Source organism: Artibeus jamaicensis, unplaced genomic scaffold (genome assembly GCF_021234435.1).
Source record: "Artibeus jamaicensis isolate MK-2021 breed Jamaican fruit bat unplaced genomic scaffold, CSHL_Jam_final contig_335, whole genome shotgun sequence".
Classification (NCBI taxonomy): Eukaryota; Metazoa; Chordata; class Mammalia; order Chiroptera; family Phyllostomidae; genus Artibeus; species Artibeus jamaicensis.
In genome coordinates this window covers 7,091,387-7,111,713 of record NW_026521800.1, presented here as the reverse complement: position 1 = coordinate 7,111,713, position 20,327 = coordinate 7,091,387, and the positions used below count along the sequence as shown (strand labels likewise).

Here is a 20,327-nt window from a genome sequence, read left to right as displayed (position 1 = left end):
TTCTTGCCTGCAAGTTTTCTTTTGAGAAGACAGCTGATAGTCTAATAGGAACTCCTTTGTAGTTTAGGGTCTCCTTTTTTTTCTGGCTGCTTTTAAGATTCTCTCCTTATCTTTAATCTTAGATAATGTAATTATAATGTGCCTTGCTGTGTGCTTCCTTGCGTCCAACTCCTTTGGGACTCTCTGAGCTTCATAAAAGTTTATTTCCTTTTCCAGATTGGGGAAGTTCTCCTTCATTATGTTTTCAAGTAAGTTTTCAATTTGTTGCTCTTTCTCTTCTCCTTCTGGCACCCCTATGATTTTGATGCTGGAATGTTTAAAGTTGTCCTGGAGGTTCCTCAGCCTCTTCTAATTTTTTTTGAAAATTCTTTCTTCATTCTGTTCTGTTTGAATGTTTCTTTCTTTCTTTTGTTCCAAACTGTTGATTTGAGTCCCAGTTTCCTTCCCATCACTGTTGGTTCCCTGTACATTTTCCTTTATTTCAATTTTCATAGCCTTCATTTTTTCCCCTCTAATTTGTGACTATTTTCAACCAATTCTGAGAGCTTCCTGACTACCAGTGTTTTGAACTTTGCATCTGATAGGCTGGCTGATAGGCTTCATTGCATTATTGTGTTTTTTTCTGGAGTTTTTCTGGAGTTTTAATCTGTTCTTTCATTTGGGCCATTTTTTTGTTATCTTGGTATGCCTGTTATGTTTAAGGGGTGAAATGTGGGCAACCACCCTCCCTTGTTTCAGAACCTGTAACCCTCCATGACTAAGGCTGAGTGAAAGACCTTGGGACCCTAAGCCACTAAGGAGACAAAGCTTATCTCTTTGGCAGAGGCCTCACCTCTGCCCCCTTTTACTTCACCCTGCTTGGCCCCGAGCCTGACCAATTAACTAATGATGGGAAAGATTCCTCAAAGAAGAGATGACCTAAGACAGGCATGGTCATGAAAAGGCCCCTCAGGGAAGGACTTGGGGGGCTACAGAAAAATGGGGTAATGGACCCTCACCCTGTGGCTTTGACATAGCCTGAGTCTTCATTCTGTCTGCAAGAAGTCTCCTAATCTCTTGGCTGCCTTACTTCCCCTACCTGACTTAAGCTTGAAATAATGCTATAGGGTGGTGCAGCCCTGGGCAGGAACAGGCAGTTCCTCAGGGCAATCAGGCCTAAGAAAGAATATATAAAATCCTAGCAAACCTGCTTTGCTAAGAATGCCCTCACTTTTCTGATAAGGGTCCAAAAATGAAATGAGTTTGTTTCCCAAAATTGTATAGCCCTTTAGCTAACTGACCCTGACTCAGAATAAGCCCTCAGAGTTCTTTGTATATTATCTATTGTTTGGTCATTACTGAATAACAATGATTGATGAGCTTTACCTGTATTCCTGTGCAAATTGAACCCAGTAAAAGCCCATTGAGGAAAAGGCTCCTGGCCCTTCTCTCTTGAGAGATTGGCCACCTTTCCTCCCCAAGCAGATTGTGTCTTGGTAGACTTACTCTCATCTGTGGCAGATGGGGGTGGGGTGGGGTCTGCAGGCAGAGCCCCTCCATAGCAGAGCCTTAGGTTTTCACTAGGGTAGGGCAACCTACATTGCTGTGCTGTGATCCTGTATGTGGGGGAGGGGTCTGAGAGGAATGCCGCTGGCTCTGCTCTCTGCCAGTTTTCAGTCTTTTCCCCTGCTACCCACAAGCAAATTGGGCCCTTCTGGTGCTGATTCCTGGGTGGGTGGGCTCGTGTACATTCTAGGACCCTGTGGGTCTCTCCAACAAACTCTCCTGTGAGGCTGGGAGTTTCTGCCACCTCAACCCCCATGGGATTTTTTCAGTCAGAGGCTTTGAGGGTTTACTTCCCTGCAGTGGAACCCTGGGTCCCGTGGTCTGTCTCGCTCCCCAGTTGTTCCTCCTGTTTTATCTGCACTAGAATGTGGTACTGCCCTGGCCACCATTGCTGCCTTGCCACAAGTCTTCTCCACCCTTCTCCATCTGGCCACACATCTCTGCCCCTCCTACCAGTCTGGATGCATGTTTCTTCTTTAACTCCTTGGTTTCCAGACTTCCATACAGTTCAATTTTCTGTCAGTTCAGGTTGTTTTTTGTTTTTTAAATTTGCAGTTGCCCTTCTTTTGGTTGTGCAAGGAGGCACATTGTGTCTAACTCTGCCTCCATCTTGGCCAGAAATCTGAGTATGTTTTCACTTGCCCTGCTTACTATTCTTTGTACATCCTTTATCCGTGGATCATATCTTCAGTTAGTTGCAGAAAATACTTGGCCACAATTTTGCAAATATTGCTTCTCCAGTCTCTATTCTCTATTTCTCAGGCTCTATTTAGATATATATTGGACTTTTTTGTTCTGTCATCATATTTTTTAATCTCTCATTAATATCTTCTTTCTTCATTTCTTTTATGCTACATTCTGGGTGATATCTATAGATTTTGTGCCAGTTCCCTAATTCTTTCTTTGGTTCTAGTATGTTATTTAACTCATTCTTTTAAGAAAAATTAACAATTATGATGTTTACTTTTAACAGTTTGATTGTTTTTCTAATATTCTTGGTCAGCTTTGTTTCATTTGTGTGATGCTGTATACTTTTCAAACATAGTTATTTTATATTCAAGTTAATATTTCCAATTTCAGAAATCCCTAAAAGCCTGAACATATTGATGCTTTTGCTGCTAATTCTCACTTGAAGGGGTTCACTTGTCATGTGGTCATGGGCTCATATGTTCTGGAGGTGTAAACTGACGATACTTCTTCAAAGATCACTTGAGTTTTTTTCTTCTAAGATTCAGATGGTTCTACTGGCCTAGGTCCTTTCCCAGGGTCCCTGGTTAATTTTTTAGTCTCTGGTTCAGCTCAACCCCACTGTCACTGGTCCAGAGCGTAGTCTTCTTGCTGCTGTATTCAAGCTGAATTTGCTTTTGGACAAGCTTTGCCTTTCACATTTGTTTACTGCACATGCTGGAATATCAGTTACCTTTTAGGAGGAGTTGGGAGTTAGTGGTGTCAGAGATTTTCTGTTCTTCCTGTTGTAACAATGTGATAAAAGTTATGCTTTACATGTGGTCCGTTGTTTCAAAGCAGGAGGACATCATAGGTCATGCTGTCCTCTTTTTGTTTTTCTACTCATTTCTCGTTTTTTAAGCCTATCTTTTCTCACTATAAATTATTTTTTGAGCTCTCCTACTGCTTCTCTGAATTTTCTTCCACTCTCACTTCCATTTTTCTCTTCCATTCTTTAGAAGAGGGAATTTTCCAGAATCCCAGCCCCTTTCTTCTTAGTTTATCTCATCCAAACCATGCCATTATCCACAGTATTCCGATATGTTGGTATTTCCAGCTCTGACATAATGCTAACTTACAAATCTATATTTCACAGTGCTTTCTTGTGACCTCCAATGGATTTTTCTTAAACTCAAAATTTTCAAAACTGGGTCCACCTTCTCTCCTCAAATCTGCTCTTCTTCAAATATTTTCCAACTTAGTTGTGAATACCACTCATCTAAGCCATATGGTCCTCTCAGTTTTAACTCCTAAATATCTGTTGAAACCTGTCCCTCTCTGTCCTATTTCCATCATCACTGCTATAGTTGGATTCTCATTTCTTCATGATAAATTACAGTAGCCTCTTTTCCTTTCTCTTGCCTTCAGACTCACTGCTCAAATCCACCAATCCACTTCCACTCTTGTGATCTTTCTAAAGTGCGAATGTGAACATGTCACTTCTCTGTGGAAAATTCTTCAGTGGTCCACTTTTGCAGCATGGTATGGATTAGGCTTCTTAATGGTACGTATAAGACCTTCATGATCTAACATAGGCTTTTTACTTTGCCTGCCTATTTCACTTTAAGCTGTGAGAGGGCCATGAGCATGTCTGTCTTGTTACCTTGGCATTGTTTTCAGTACTAAGCCCAGAGCCTGACATCTAATTGATAATTACTAAGTGGATACATCTCTACCTTATATATCATGCTTCTGATTTATATACCTGTTTTGCTAGCTAGTCTGAAGTGTTATTTATTTATTTACTTATTTTGCAGTAACATGTGTACCTTCCTCTTACAACTCTAAGCTAGCTACTATTTGTTCATTTATTCATACATTCATTCATTTTTCTTATAATTATTGGGTTGGCCAAAAAGCTGGTTTGTTTTTTTTTTCCCATAAGATGGCTTTAGTAGTGCTTAGTTGTCTTTAACTTTATTAGAAACAATTTTGTTAGATTGCATTGTGGCAACTGTCATCAGCACACATTTTAAAAAAACATCAAAATTGGTGAATTTTTGTGCAGCTATTTCAATGTTGAAGATAAAAAAATATGAACACTTTGGCATATTTTGCTTTATTATTTCAAGAAAGGTAAAAATGCAACTGAAACAGACACACAAAAAAGACATGTGTGGTGTATGGAGAAGGTGCCGTGACTGATCCAATGTGTCAGAACTAGTTTGCGAAGTTCCATGCTTGAGATTTCTCACTGGTTGATGCTCCGTGGTCAAGTAGACCCCTTGAAATTGATAGTGACCAAATAAAGACATTAATTGAGAACAATCAATGGTATACCATGTGCGAGATAGCTGATCTGCTCAAAATATCCAAATCAATAAAGTTGTTGGTGAAAATAAAAAATGTGTCTTTTATAGAAAAAACCTAAATGAGCTTTTTGGCCAACGCAATACCACCATCTAACACTGTGACTGCTACTGAGTAGGCTCTCTGAGTGATTAAATGAAAACAAATTTAGAAGTATAGTCTAAGAGATAACAAGAATTGGCCAATATAAGGAACTACAGCAAAAGAGTAGTTTTTCTTCTCCAGGTTGTGTAGGCACAAACGACAGAAGCCCAAGGCAAGCATAATGCCTTTCTCTTCCTCTTCTCTAGCCTGGGAACCAGATTTAGTGAGTCAAGCAAGACTTGGTATAAAGAATTGGAACAAAATCAAACATCAAACCAATCAACTGAATGGGCCCAATGTTGTTCTACATGGGCCCAGGTGTTCTAGGAACCCAGGTCCCTCAGGGAAGCCCGGTGGGCAGGCTGGGCGGGGCTTGCCCAGTTAGACCACGCCCCTCTGTGGGCGGGCGTAAATTAGAGGGCTGCGCATTCCCACCGTTTCCTAGGAGATGAAACACACTGGACGGCGGAGCTTCAGAGGGAGTAAGGGAGGTAAGCGGCCAGCGGGGGCAGGTAATCCCAAACCGGCTGCGAAGCTTGCACTCTCCCACCTACGCAGCCGGAGCTTGTCCGAGGCTGGCTCAGCACGTCCTCTGGACGCCTAGTCCTACCAGACTCAACCTCGGAGGAGAGAAGGGGCCGGTACTCTGGTAGGGGAGGAACTGGGGCGAGGAGACGCGGAGAGGGGCGGCGCGGGGTGGGGGATCCGCCTGCTCCTTCGGCTACGCTGCTCGCCGACTACTTTCCTGCACTCGGTCGTTGGGGGTTGGACTGGTTAGGAGGTGACAGCAGGACATCCTTAATCTGAGGGACTCGTGCCCCCAAACCTCCACCCGAGGATCCCGCCACTCTCGCGTCTGCTGCTTGTGCAGGAGGGGAAACTACTTTTAGGAGTGAGGGGAGGGCGGGGTCGGGTCTAGGGAAAGCCTCGAAATGAGTTCGGAACTGCTACAAAATAAAAATGGAGGGAGAAGTTTTTTAAGGGACCCTCTTTGCACGAAAAGGATAAGAGTACGGGTGTAAAGAAAACTTTCTTTACTGCAACTAAGACGGGTTGGAAGGTGAGGGTACCAGTAAAACTGGTTTTCAGTGGTTTGTAATCTCAATTATAAAAGGAAAGATTTATGTAATTGTGTTTAAATAATTCTTTTAAATGAGCAGACATTTCTTGTAATGATAACGGAACCATCATGAAAGTCAAAGTTATCGGACTAATTTTAATCAGATAAACAACCCATTGAGTCAAAATAGTCGTGGGGACAGTTACTTTTCAGCTTTTTGGCCTTCCTTTGTCTCCATCATCCCTCAGTTTACCGCTGTGTGATGGGGAAAAGGAGGTACGTATTTTCTCTGAAGGCGACCTCTTACAGTCTGCAAGAGGCTGATCTTAGGCAAGATGTTTGATCTCTGGTGGATTTGGTTTTAGTTTTAAAATGATTTCTGACTGTTAGCACAGAGCACCAATGTTTTTATATTTTAAAACAGAATCTTTGTTTTTCCATTGTAAAATCTTCCCTTTTAATTTTTGTAAACATGATTTACTTTGAAATCTTGTTTTGCTTTTTAAACAACTTAGTGATTTTTAAGACATTGCTTTTTAAAAAATAATATCATACAGTAGGTTCTGCAAACACAAGTTGAAGACATCCAATAGTATCTTTTCAGTGGCAGACACAAATTTTGTCCTCCTTTTGCCCTTTATGTTAATCTTCTTTAATCCTGTCTAAATCCCTATTTAACTGGCAGAAGTTGTTGAGAGTAAAGCTCAACTTTACAGTAATTGTACACTTAAAATCAGAACATAAGGTTTGTTTAGCCCATGGGAAAGTAAGTAAATAATTGTAGCTTGATTGTAGAAAATTCCAAGTACCTAACAGTTCTATTAAGTTGAAGATCATAGTTATATGTACTTGTGTTTTGCCTTGTTGCATGTATATATGGAAATATATAAAAATATCCATGTACAGAAGAAATCATGTTAATACATGCCTATTTTGCAGAATTAGCTTTCCATAGGTCAACAGAGAAGAACATATGTAACTTGTAGAGAAATACTGTGTTTGAACTTGGAACCCATAGGCAGTCTATGTTTCTTAAGTTACATATACTGCTTTTGATTAGTAATCAGTTTAGGGCTTTTCTGTGCTACATTGATAAAAGTATTAATAGTTGTTTATGTGAGTAGGTGCATGGGAATAATGATTTTTTAAAACCCTTTATATTTATGTATCTTCACATTAGGCCATGGTAAGGGGACAGCTGCAATGATTAGCATTTTAGCCTGGAGAGCTATTTATTTATTTATTAAGATTTTATTCATTTATCTTTAGAGGGGAAGGGAAGGAGAGAGAAAGGGGAACATCAGTGTATGGTTGCCGCTCATGTGTCCCCTGCTGGGAACTGGCCTGCAACCCAGGCATGTGCCCTGACTGGGAATCGAACCGCAATCCCTTAGTTCCCAGGCCCGTGCTCAGTGCACTGAGCTACACCAGCCAGGGCCTTATTTTTTAATTAATATGATTCAAAAGAGGCTTTCCAAAGTTTTTGTTTGGGAGCATGGTAGGTAAATTTTTTTTTACTAGAAGATTGGGTAGGGTTATATTCACAATTTTCACCACTCAACCCCTCAAATGAAAAGCTGGGAAATGACCATATTCGTTTTTATTCTTCCCTGAATATAATTATACCCTACCCCATAGACACCCTCACTTGAAACAAACCTTCTGTTTACAGTGTATATTTGAAAGTCCATAGGCTTGGAATGAAGTTTTCAGAAGCTACTCTAAAACTAGGTTTCGAGGCCAAATGCAGATAGGCATTAAGGACTGAATGATCTGTTATGCTAATAGTGCTTGTGATAGTGGTGGTTCATTGTCTTAATAGCGAACAAGAAAGAGGTAATTAATTCCACTTTTATAGTCTAAGTCACTGCAAAGTTTTTACTACTGTTCCATCTTTAAATGATTACTGTTCCCTTCTCAAGCAATGTGTCCTTTTGCAGAATTGAGTATATTACTTTCTATCTCTTAGACCCTCAGTTAGGTGTTAACGTGAAAGTAATTGTTGCATATGCAACACATTTGCAAAGGAAAGCAATGCTGTTATCCAATAGATGTCTGAAATAATCTTTGGGGTGAGGTAAAAAATAAAATTATCATAAGGGGAGCTCCAGGTAGCCTCCCTTCTCCCTTACATTTCCTTTCCCCTCACTGTTTCTCGCCTGTTATTTTTACAAGGTCCTTCAGGTATAGGATACACCAGGTGTAGCCCCAGGATTTTTTTAATTAGGGAAAACCATTGGCACTTTCCAGTTTGTAGAATCTCGGTGTTTTAGGGTGAGTCACTTGGGTTAGGAGCCTTAAGATGGGAAGGGGGTAGCTTTTGTTGTAGGGCAGATTCTGAATGGTTTGAGAGAAAAGAGGGGTAGTTTATTATAATCAGCTGTATTGGTGATTGTAAAAGCCAATAAGAATGGGTCATTTAAGAAGTTAGGGACTACACTGAAAGAACACAGCTTCAGGCTAATGCAAGTATCAGACTGACTCCATCTTTGATACTCTGATTGATCATTGGTAGGTTATTGAATCCTTCTGTATTTTTATTTATGATTTTACTGGTATGATGGACATCATGGCCTTTTGGACAGTTATATTCTCTGTATGGTTATTTGTGCAATACACCTATAGAGAGCACCATATCCTTAAAAGCGATAGGTGTATGTCATCTTAAATTGCATAGGTAGAAAAGAATGTTAAGGAAAATTGCAAATCGTAATTTTGCAATTTCAAAAAATCCTAAATGATCAAAAGAAATACATTTCGGCCCATAGTTTAATCATAGCACATAGTACAAAACAACCCAAAAGATCTTTCAAAATTATATTTCCTTATGCATATAAAGGAAAAATTAATTAAAGCAAATACATGTTTTGATCAAGTACCCTACCGAGGGATGTTGCCTTTCTCCATATTAATACTTTAATATTTAGAATTTGTGTTTATGTACAATGTAAAGACCACTTGCAAAAAACTGCATGCACAGGGGAACCATTTGCTCAGATGCAAGCTAAGAGAAATGAGGAAGCCCAAAATAGAACTGGAAGCTGCTATTGTCATCTCTTTTTCAAGATCTTGGCCACAGAGTTAGCATAACCTAAATTATTTCCCATGCAGCTTTGAAAGGGTTTTTACCTGTATGAAATGAAAACACTCTGTTACTGAAAAGCCCCACAGGATTTTTCTGAAGTTTTCTGTGGACAAATATATTTCTGAATATAAGAAGCAACTTAGTTTTACTGCACTTTCTACACCTGTTTGTTCTGGCTCCAGAAAGCCTGTTTTTGGAAGTGCAGGGAGATTGACAACTGTGTCACATCCTTATCAGTCCTAAGTTTATGCGTATAATACAGAAGCAGTTTCTGCGATTAATTAGATTTTGTAGAAATGAAACTGCTGCAATGAAAGGAAAATAATCTTTGAATGAATTATCAAATTATAAAAGGCATTTTAAAACACACTATTTTAATGATGCCAGACATTCTGCAATTAAGCATAACAACTTGTGACAGAATAGTAGAGATTTTTAAAAGCAAAAGAAGAATGAAAAATAGGTATGAACTGAGAAACAGTTTCTTAAATGTGGAACTAAGACAGAACAATGGGAAGAAACAAATGTAACGAAGTAGACACTAAGGCTAGTGCTTTGTTTTTCTGTAATCATAATAATAAAATCAGAACCTGTTGAGACGTGTACCCTTCAAATTATATCCATAATTGCTTATTTGTAGTTTTGAAATCCACAGCTCTCTGAAAGATGAAATTTTAAAAATTGTGCAAACTCATTTGCAACAAAATATGACCTGAACGATGGGAGGGCATTCATAGTCTTTATTTATTTTACTTAGTATACTTTTCATATATTTCTCTATAGGTACATTAAGAGGCTAATGAGAAGCATTGCATAACCTACAGTATATGCACCATTTTACTTTTCCAAAACATGAAAATTCCTGGATTCCAAACAAGGTCTGGCCTAAGAGTTTCACACAGATGATTATGGTCCAAATGAAATATGATGCAGAAATTGATTCAAAGGATTGATATAGTATAGATGTCTGATTTCCCAAGGTCTGATTTGGAATAATATAGATTATATTTTTAAAAATCATACACATCATTAGGCTGATATTTATTGAACATTCCTGGAATAAGTAGTGCAGTACCATGTAAATGAAGCATCCACCAAATGTATGTTATCAGTCTGTTAAATGTAAACTTCATTCCAAAAAGCATAAATGATTTACTAACAAATGTTTAACACATTAGTATTTATATTATTTATAATTTTTCAATATATTACCAATATATTTTTCAATATATTACTGTGCAATATATTACCACTAAATTTCTTGAAGAGATTCTTTAATGAAAATTCTTTTTATTCTTATTTTTTATAGGGTATTTATGAGAATGGATGTACTGTTTCCTTGTCAGATTCCTTACTGCTGTAACTCCTGAACCTGTATAGTCTTGGGAATGAGCCTATGTTCAGTGATGTCAGACCTGTCACCAGTGTAGCAACAACAGTCTGACAGCAAAAACAAAGAAAAATAAAGAAGCATTTAAATTTATATCCAACAAAGAAGCCATTGTCATCTACAACTTCTGCTGCATTATTTTTCCAAGATGAACCGGTATACAACCATGCGACAGCTAGGAGATGGTACCTATGGGAGTGTGCTGATGGGCAAGAGTAATGAATCTGGGGAGCTGGTGGCCATCAAAAGGTACTGTATACAACACTGCAAAGTTTACCTTTGGAGCTGATCTTTCTTTTCCTTTGTTTGCTTGAGAATACATGCAAACAGTGATGCCTTTCGTGTCTTACTGTAGATTATAGATTTGAGTACATCTAGTATTTATTGAGTGCTAGGCAGTTTATAATAACTTTTTCTTACGCAGTAGTTTCTACTTTATAGCTAAGGAATTTGAGGCACAGAGAGGTCATTAAGTCATTCGTCCAAGGTCATATAATAAGGAAGCTGCTGAGTAAAGGTTTAAATCCACTGCTGCCTTCCTGACCGCCATGTTGTATTGCTAATTCTTTATTCTGCTTTTCCTTTATTTATTTCCTTACCCCTGTGTTTTACACTCTTGTAGAGGCTCAGCATAATTCCTATAGGAATTAGTTTAATAAATATGGATAACTCTAACCTTCCTGAGAATCTTCTAGATCATCTCAATAGCAAATTTATAATGCTAAATGAAAGCAGTAGGGCATATAGGATTCTGATTTTTCATAATCCAGCCTTGTAATTTGTACACCTGAAGAAATATTTTTTAGAACATGAATCCTGTTTTTCTTGTTTCCCATTTTGTGTGGTGACTAAAAATACATGCATACAAATAATACAATCTCTTTCTATGGCATATATATTGGAATTACTTTATTACCCTAGATTTACTTTTTATGGATTCATCTTTAATGGTAACCAACATTAGCAGGGAAGAGAGGCAGTAAAAACAAAATTCAAGAAAGTTATTTCTAAGGTTTGGTTACTTCTGAATTATTGCTGATTTAAATAAATCACTTGATTTTATGGGCCTCTTGTTTAAATATGAGGTAATGGTATAAAAGTTGTCAGAGAAAACATTTTTCTAAATTTGCTACCAAAATTTATAATTTTCTTCTATTCCACCTAATTATAGTATTTCTTATTTATCTTTTAAGTTCTAGAAAGAGGGCCTTTTGGAAGGAGCCCTTGTAGAAAGGCCCAGTAAAATTAATTAGAGAAATGTAAGAATTCATCCAGAAAGGAAGATTAATGGTAATTCTTTCATTTTTGTGTTAAACCAGAATTTCAGATATGACATAGTCATGAACTTATACCAAATAGCCTTGAGATATGTGGAAGAGAGGTGATTCACTTTTCTGGAGCAGGGAAGAGAGAGAATCATAGCTTGCCCAAAGTGAACTAGTAACAGAGTAAGAAAGCCAGTGGTTTAATTTGTGCTTTCAAATCTTCAGTTCCTGTACACTAAACTTAACTGTTTTTAATTTCAGGATGAAGAGAAAGTTCTATTCTTGGGATGAATGTATGAACTTGAGAGAAGTTAAGGTAAAATCTTAAAGATGAAAAAAACTGGAGAAAGCCTTAATTCTACCTCATACCTATCTCATTTTTGAGGAAAGTAGCTAAGGAGTTTATTCTGTAATTAAAGATTAATCTTTTCTCTCTAGGAAACAATACAAAGATCATTATATTTCCTAACATTTTCCTCTATCTTCTTGATTTCTTATTTCTCATTTCTCATCAGAATCTCAGTGGAGAACAGAAAATAACTATACCTTTCATATCTGGAAGTACACTCACTTTTAAAAGAGTATTTTAATTTATATTACAAAGAAAAGATAACTTTTTAAATTACTATTTACCATTTCTTTATATTTTATGCTGTATAATTTGGATAAATTTTTGGAGATTTTTTCATGGTTAAGTCAGGAAAAAGTTAGACCTAGTTAACACACTGAGAAAAAAATGTTCAGTAGGTATTGTTGACTTGGTTTATTTTTGCACTTATATTGGTTACTGAAAACAATTCACTGCTTCAAATAGGCATTCTAAGATGTTTTTAGAAATGTGAATTTTATAGATATTAAAACTAAATTTATTAATGAATGCAGAAGAAATGGGATATTAAGATAATTATCATACCTACTAGCATTGGTGCGATTTTGCCAACTTCTGTAATTTTGCTGTAAGAATTTTAATGCTTATTTGCTGTGTTGCAGTCTCTGAAGAAACTTAATCATGCCAATGTGATTAAACTAAAAGAAGTTATCAGAGAAAATGACCATCTTTATTTTATATTTGAATATATGAAAGAAAACCTCTATCAATTAATGAAAGACAGGTATGTGTGTATTTTATGAAAATTGTACTTTTCTCCTATTATCTCCTCCATGGGTTCCTTGGAGCCCTTCAGTATTTCACACTTTACAATATACCAATTGTAAGAGGTGGATTTAAATTCATTAGTCGTTATCTTCATGAAAGCATAATATCTAACACTGAAGAACTGGCCACAACATAGCTACTACTTTCCTTCTGTAATCTCTTAAAAATCAAAATAAATATATGATGTAAACACACATACTCTCTACCTATACTTTTGAAGCAAAAATTTGTTTATAATTTAATGTTCAGTAATAAAGCTGGTCTTGGGCAAAATTGAGAAAATTATCTTCATTGTCTTTCTAAGCATCCTGCGAAAGGTTAATGAAAGAATGCAGGAAGGAAGGAAGTAGCTTCCTAAGAAGGAGCTAATAAACTCATTAGAATGCTTAAGTGAGTGATAGAACTTAATGTGTTACCCATCCTAAGGAAATTCTTATTTTAATTTTTAAACCTGTGAACAAAACCTAAAGAGGAAGAGCTTCAGTCATTTGCCAATAGTTTGAGGAGGATAATATTTAGGAGGTAGATGCCAGTCACATCTGGGAGGCTAATGTCCAAAATTTTGTCTTCTTTTAAAGCAAGAGTTGAACAGAATATCTTCAAATACTTTAGAAACAAATTTCCCAGTAGACTGATGTTGATTTCTCTCTGTATTTCTTTCATACACACACACATAGTCACCCAAGGCCTCAGCATGGTGAGTGAATTTTTCTTTAGTCATATTTTTTCTTCTTTCAGGCTATGATGTTCCAGGCTTATATCATAACATTAATAGCAGTTAAAGTAAAAGTAAAAGATTTCTACCTCCCAAATCAGTATTTATTTTCTAGAGTCCTTTCTAGCCCTTCTATACAGGCATGCATACTTTTTGCGTGGTTGTATTTTAAAGATCATACATTATTTTATTTCATCCATTCACTTACAGGCTTTTTTTAATGCTGATATAAAATTTTTATAGTTAGCATAAGATGTTCTGTTAAATGATTATACTAAGCTTCACTTAGCTCTGAATTATTTTAAAAGAAATAACTATCAGTTGGAGAGTAGGTTGGTAATTATAATACATTGATAGAGTTATTTTTTAGCCATTAAAAGTGATAATTACAAAGATTATGGAAATGCTTATAAGTAGATAAAAACAGAAAGCAAAGTTGTCTTTACATAACACTGATACCTAATACAAGAGTTATACATGTGTATGGTTTAGTATTAGATTAGAATACTGAAAAACCAAAATAGTTTCTTTTTTTTTTTTTTAAGATTTTATTCATTTATCTTTAGAGGGGAAGGGAAGGAGAGAGGGAGAGAAATATCAATGTATGGTTGCTTCTCGTGCATCCCCTGCTGGGAACTGGCCTGCAGGAAACCTGACTGCAACCCTGGTATGTGCCCTGACTGGGAATCGAACCATGATTGTCTGGTTCACAGGCCTGCGCTAAATCCACTGAGCTATACCAGCCAGGGCCCAAAATAGTTTCTTAATCAGGTGGTGAGATTCTGGATCATCTTAATTTTTTGGCTTTTAATAATTTATGCTGTTTAAAATATATGAAATGATAAACATGCACGATACATTGAAATGTAGTTGAAGAAGAAATTAAATACATATAAATATATGAAATATTATACTCATCTGATTAAAAATATATATCTGTCAGTGGAAGTGGTTAATGTAATAGAAAATGAACACTAAAAAGAATCAATTTTGGAAATTAAGTATTCAATTCTCGATTTTTAAATTAAATGGAAATAAAGTGATATTATTTAGAAAATTATTCAGTATCAAAGGTATAAATTTAACCATTAACGAGCGTATATGGTAAAGGGCTGTTTGAGGTTAAGTGGTAGTTTTACACTTTGGTTTTGATACCAAACTTCCTGAAACATTGTTTTTGAGGATCTAGAAAAATTCAGAAACCTTTTTATTCAAATAAATTTCTATTTCAATTGGAAACCAATATACATTAACTTTTGTTCTGATAATATAAACTTTAGCATATAGCATTCTTTTTACAAATTTAAAACTGTTGGCTGGGATAAAAATATTTTGTTTCTTTTATAATTTATAGTTCATGAAAGTTTTTTAATTTAATTTTTTTGCTGTATATCTTTTCACTACTATTTAGTCCCCTTATACCCCCAACCCTGCAACCACCACACTGTTCTCCATGCCCATGATTCCTTTTTCCTTTTTGCTCAAACCCTCCAGTCCCTACTCACCTGCTCCCTTAGCTGTCATCCTGCTATCTATGAGGGTGATAGTTTAGTCTGTTCATTAGATTCCACATATAAGTGAAATCATATAGTATTTGTTTTTGCCAGGCTTATTTCACTTAGCATAATGTTCTCCAGGTTCATCCATACTGTTGCAAAGGGTAAAACTATTCTTTTTTATAGCTGAGGAGCATTCCATTGTGTAAATGTCCCATAGTTGGTTTGTCTACTCACCTACTGATGGACACTTGGGCTGCTTCCATATCTTGGTGATTGTAAATAACGCTGCAATGGGCATAAGGGTCCTTATGTTTTTTTTGAATTAACGTTTTAGATTCCTTCAGATATATCCACAGAAGTGGGATCTCTGGGTCCAAAGGCAGATCCATTTTTAATTATTTGAGTTGTCTCCATACTCCTTTCTGCGGTGGCTGCACCAATCAGCATTCCCACCAACAGTGCAAAAAGTTTCTGCTTTCTCTATATCCTTGTCATCACTTGTTTTGTTGATTTATTGGTGATAGCCATTCTGACAGGTGTAAGGATGTATCTCATTGTGATTTTTATTTGTATTTCTCTGATGATTAGTGACAATAGATGTAGGAAATAGACATCTTTTTCTATGTCTATTGGCCATCTGTGTGTCCTCTTTGGAGAAGTGTCTATTCAGATCCTTTGCCCATTTTTTAATGGAGTTGTTCCGGGGCGGGGGGGGGGGGGGGGTTGGTGTTGAGTTTGTAAGTTTTTTGTAAATTTTGGATATTAACCCCTTATCAGATGTATTGGTGAATATGTTCTCCCATTCTGTGAGTTGTCTTTTTATTTTGTTGATAATTTTCTTTGCTGTGCAAAAACTTTGTAGTTTGATGTAGTCCCATTTGTTTATTTTTGTTTCCCTTGCCTGTGGAGATATATCAGATAAAATAGTGCTACAAGCTATGTCCAAGATTTTGCTGCCTATGTTTCTCTACAATTTTTATAATTTCAGGTCTAACATGTAATTCTTTGATCCATTTTGAATTTATTCTTGTGTTTGGTATAAGAAGGTGGTCTAATTTCATTTTTATGCACGTATCCAATTTTCCCAAACCATTTATTGAATTGACTGTATTTAGCGCATTGTATGTGCTTGCTTCCTCTGTTGAATATTAATTGACTGTAAAGGTGTGGGTTTATTTCCGAGATCTCTATTCTGTTCCATTGATCTATGTGTCTGTTTTTATGCCAGTACCATGCTGTTTTGATTACTGTGGCATTATAGTATAGTTTGTTAATTAGGTAGCATGATTCCTCCAATTTTCTTCTTCATTCTCAGGATCGCAGTTGCTATGCAGGACCTTTTGTGGTTCCATATATATTTTTGAAAAATTGTGTTTTATTTCTGTGAAATATGTCATTAAAATCTTGATAGGGATTGTGTTGAATCTACAGATTGTTTTGGGTAGTATGGACATTTTAATGATGTTTATTCTTCCTATCAGAACATGGTATATGCTTCCACTTATTTGTACCTTGTTTAATTTCTTTCTCAGTGTCATAATTTTCTGAGTATAGGTATTTTATATCTTTGGTTAGATTTGAAACAATTGTAAATGGGATTATTTTCTTAATCTCCCTTTCTGTTAGCTCATTATCGGCATATAAAAGTGAAACTAATTTCTGAACATTAGTTTTGTATTCTGCTACATTGTTGAATTCATTTATAAGTCATACTAGTCTCTTAGTGGAATCTTTAGGATGCTATATGTACAGGATCATGTCATCTGCAAATAAAGACAGTTTTACTTCTTCCTTTTCAGTTTGGATGCCCTTTATTTCTTCTTTTTGTCTGATCACTGTGGCTACGACTTCCAGTACTATGTTGAATAAGAGAGGTGAAGGTGGATATCCCTATCTTGTTCCTGATCTTAAGGGGAATGCTTGTAGTTTTTGCCTTTTGAGTATGATGCTAGTTAGCAGTGGGTTTGTCATATATGGCCTTTATTATGTTGAGGTATGTTCCCTGTATTCCCACTTTGCTGAGAGTTTTTATCATAAATGGGTGCTGGATTTCATCAAAAGTTTTTTCCACATGTATTGATATGATCATGTGGTTTTTATCCTTCATTTTGTTTATGTAGTGAGTCACATTTATTGATTTATGAATGTTATACCAACCTTGCATTCCTGGAACACATCCCACTTGATCATGGCGTATGAGCTTTTTGATGGATTGCTGTACTTGGTTTACTTATATTTTGTTGAGGATTTTAGCATCTGTGTTCATCAGGGATATTGGCCTATATTTCATTTTTTGTAGTGTCTTTGTCTGGTTTTGGCATTACAGTAATGCTGACCTTGTAAAATGAGCTTTGGAGCCTCTTTCCTCCTGAATTTTTTGAAATAGTTTGAGAAAAATAGGTGTTCGTTCTTCCAGGAGTGTTTGGTACAATTCACTTGTGAAGCCATCCAGTCCAGGGCTTTTGTTCATTGGGAGTTTTTCGATTACTGCTTCAATTTCACTAGGTGTAGTCTGTCTAGTTTTGGAAGAGTGTATGTTACTAGGAATTTATCCATTTCATCCAGGTTGTCCAGTTTGTTGACATATGTAATTGTTCGTAATATTTCTTAACAGTCTTTGTATTTCTTGGGTGTTATTTCCCCTTTTTGATTTGATTGTATTTATTTGGTTTCTCTCTCTTTTTTTTCCTTGATGTTCTGGTTAAAGGTTTGTCAATCTTGTTTAGCTTTTCTAAGAACCCGCTCTTGGATTCATTGATATTTTGTATCATATTTTTAGAGTCTATTTTATTTATTTATAAACTGATCTTTATTACTTCCTTCTACTCACTTTGGGCTTTGTTTGTTGTTCTTTTTCAGGTTTTTTTTAAGTGTGAAGTTAAATTGTTTATTCGAGCTTTTTTTAGTTTTTTGAGATAGGCACATAATGGTATGAATTTCCCTCTTAGGATTCCTTTCCCTGTGTCCCACAGATTTTGGATAGTTGTGTTCTCATTTTTATATGTTTCACAGTATCTTTTGATTTCTTCCTTGACCAATTCATTGTTCAATAATGTGTTATTTAGCTTCCATGTCTTTGTGTGTTTTTAGTGTTCCTCTTTTGATTGATTTCTACTTTCATAGCATTGTGGTCAGATAAAATGCTTGGTATGATTTCAGTATTCCTAAATTTATTGAGACTTGTTTTGTGTCCTAACTCGTAGTCTATCGTAGAAAACATTCCATGTGTACTTGAAAAGTATGTATATTCTGCTGCTTTGGGATGAAATGCTATGAAGATATCAACTAAATCCATTTGATCTACTGTGTTCTTTATGGCTGCTGTCTCCTTTTGAAATTCTGACTGGAAGATCTATCCATTGAAGTCAGTGGGATGTTAAAATCACTGACTATGACTGTATTTCTGTTGGTCTCTCCCTTTATGTACATCAAGAATTGTTTCATGTATTTAGGTGCTCCTATGTTGGGTGCATAATTGGTTATATTCTCTTGTTGGATTGTTCCCTTTATCATTATGTAGTATCTTTGTTTCTTACTATAGTGTTGGTTTTAAAGTCTATTTTGTTGGATATAAGTACTGCTACCTCAGCTCCTTTTTCCTTTCATTAGCATGAAATATCATTTTCTATTCCTTTACTTTTATTCTGTGTGTATCTTTCCATCTGAGATGAGTCTCTTGGAGGCAGCATATATGTGGGCCTTGTTTTCTTATCCATTCAGGTATGCTATGTCTTTGGTTGAAGCATGTAAGCCATTTGCATTTAAGTGATTATTGATAAATGCATATTTAGTGCCATTTTATTGTTAGACTATTTTTTTTATTTTAGACTATTGTTAATTTTTCTTTCTCTTTTTCTTCTTCTTAAAGCAAGCCCTTTAACATTTGTTGCAGTATTGGTTTGGTGTTAATAAACTCTTGCTTTTTCTTGTCTGGAAAGCTCCTTATTTCTCCCTCAATTTGAAATCATAGTCTTGCTGGGTAAAGTAGCTTTGGTTGTGGGTCCATGCTTTTTATCACCTTGAATACTTCATGCCAATCCCTTTAGGTGAAATGTTTTTGTTGGGAAATCAGTTGACAGTCTAATTGGTGTTCCCTTGTAGGTAACCACCTGTTCTTCTCTGGCAGCTTTTAGGATTCTCTCCTTTGTTTAAACCATGTCATTTTAATTATGATGTGTCTCAGTGTATGCCTCTTTGGGTCCAACTTTTTCAGGGCTCTCTGAGCTTCATGGACTTACATATTTTTTCTCCTTCACCAGATTAGGGAAGTTTTTGGTCATTATTTCTTCTAATAGCTTCTCAGTACCTTGCTCGCTCTCTTCTCCTTCTGGTATTTCTATGATATGGATGTTGTTATACTTCATGTTGTCTAAAACGTTTCTTAAGCTCTCCTTATTTTTGCTGCTCTGCCTGGATGTTTTATTCTACCTTGTTTCCAAATCACTGATTCCACCCTCTAGGTCATCTAATCTATTGTTTATTCCTTCCAGTGCATTATTTATTTCAGAAAGTGCGTTGTTTATTTCTGACTGGTCCTTTTTTTATGTTTTCTGTGTCTTTTTTCACGTTGTTGAGAATCCTTGTAATCATTAGTCTAAACTCTCTATCTAATAACTTGCTTGCCTCCATTTCATCTAGTTCTTCTGGAGAATAGTTTTCTTCTTTCATTGGGGGTCTGTTTCTTTCTTTTCCGAGTTTGGCTGCTTCTTTGTATTTGTTTCTGTGTATTAGGTAGGTCTGCAAGACTCTTCTACATGTCTAGGTCAAACCCTGCCTGTGACTAGCCCTGGGAAACCTATTTGGTAGTATCAGCAAACCACAGCATGTGTGCGGTTCTCTCTGCTGGGACTGTTGATGTGCAGAAAGAACCAGGCTGCATGCCAAGGCTGGCTCTAAGCAGCATCAGGTCCGGGGAGAGTCAGCTAGAGTCTCAGAGCTCCCAGAGATCTGTCTCTTTCTGAAGGCTTTCTCAGTTAGGCTTAAAAAGTGAAATTCTAACAGCTCTACTCCTCAGTAGCAGGTCTTAAGCACCATAGTGTGGGGCAGAGCAATTCCTGCAGGCAGGGCTATTGCTTCCCCTCAGGCTGATGCCACTTGGAGAGGACTGCTCTGCTGAGAAAGATGGCTCCTGCACTATGGGGAATCACTCAACATAGGGATCCTGGTAGCTGCTCCTTCAGCTCTCTACTGAGACACACCAACCCCAGACTCTCCTCACGTGTCTCTAGTCCCCTCTGCCCTTTCTCTGCTGGAGCCCAGGATAAGTGGCTGTAAATAAAATTTTACATGTTGACCCTTTAAAAGGCTCTCTGAGTCTGCAGCCATCTCGCTCTGGCAGACAGAATCCCTGCTGCTTTTCACAGCTGGATGTTATCTGGGTTCCTTTCCCGATTCTGGTACTGTAGGTTGGGGAGCTCAGCTTGTGGTTTAGACCCTACACTTCTCAGGAGGAAACCCTTGGCTGCTGAAGTATTCCTCTGGACTTCAGCTGC

At 36.7% G+C, this 20,327-nt stretch overlaps 1 protein-coding gene across 1 annotated transcript in view; it reads left to right on the top strand.

The window, feature by feature from the left end:
- The first annotated feature begins 5,079 nt into the window (after positions 1-5,079).
- The window catches only part of MAK (male germ cell associated kinase), a 91,824-nt gene continuing 76,576 nt past the window's right edge, over positions 5,080-20,327 (top strand). Inside the window, exons 1-4 of the mRNA XM_053664071.1 lie at positions 5,080-5,156; positions 10,120-10,449; positions 11,727-11,781; positions 12,456-12,577. Coding sequence (XP_053520046.1) covers positions 10,349-10,449; positions 11,727-11,781; positions 12,456-12,577 — 278 coding nt within the window. The 5' untranslated portion in view covers positions 5,080-5,156; positions 10,120-10,348. The remainder of the gene's footprint in view (positions 5,157-10,119; positions 10,450-11,726; positions 11,782-12,455; positions 12,578-20,327) is intronic.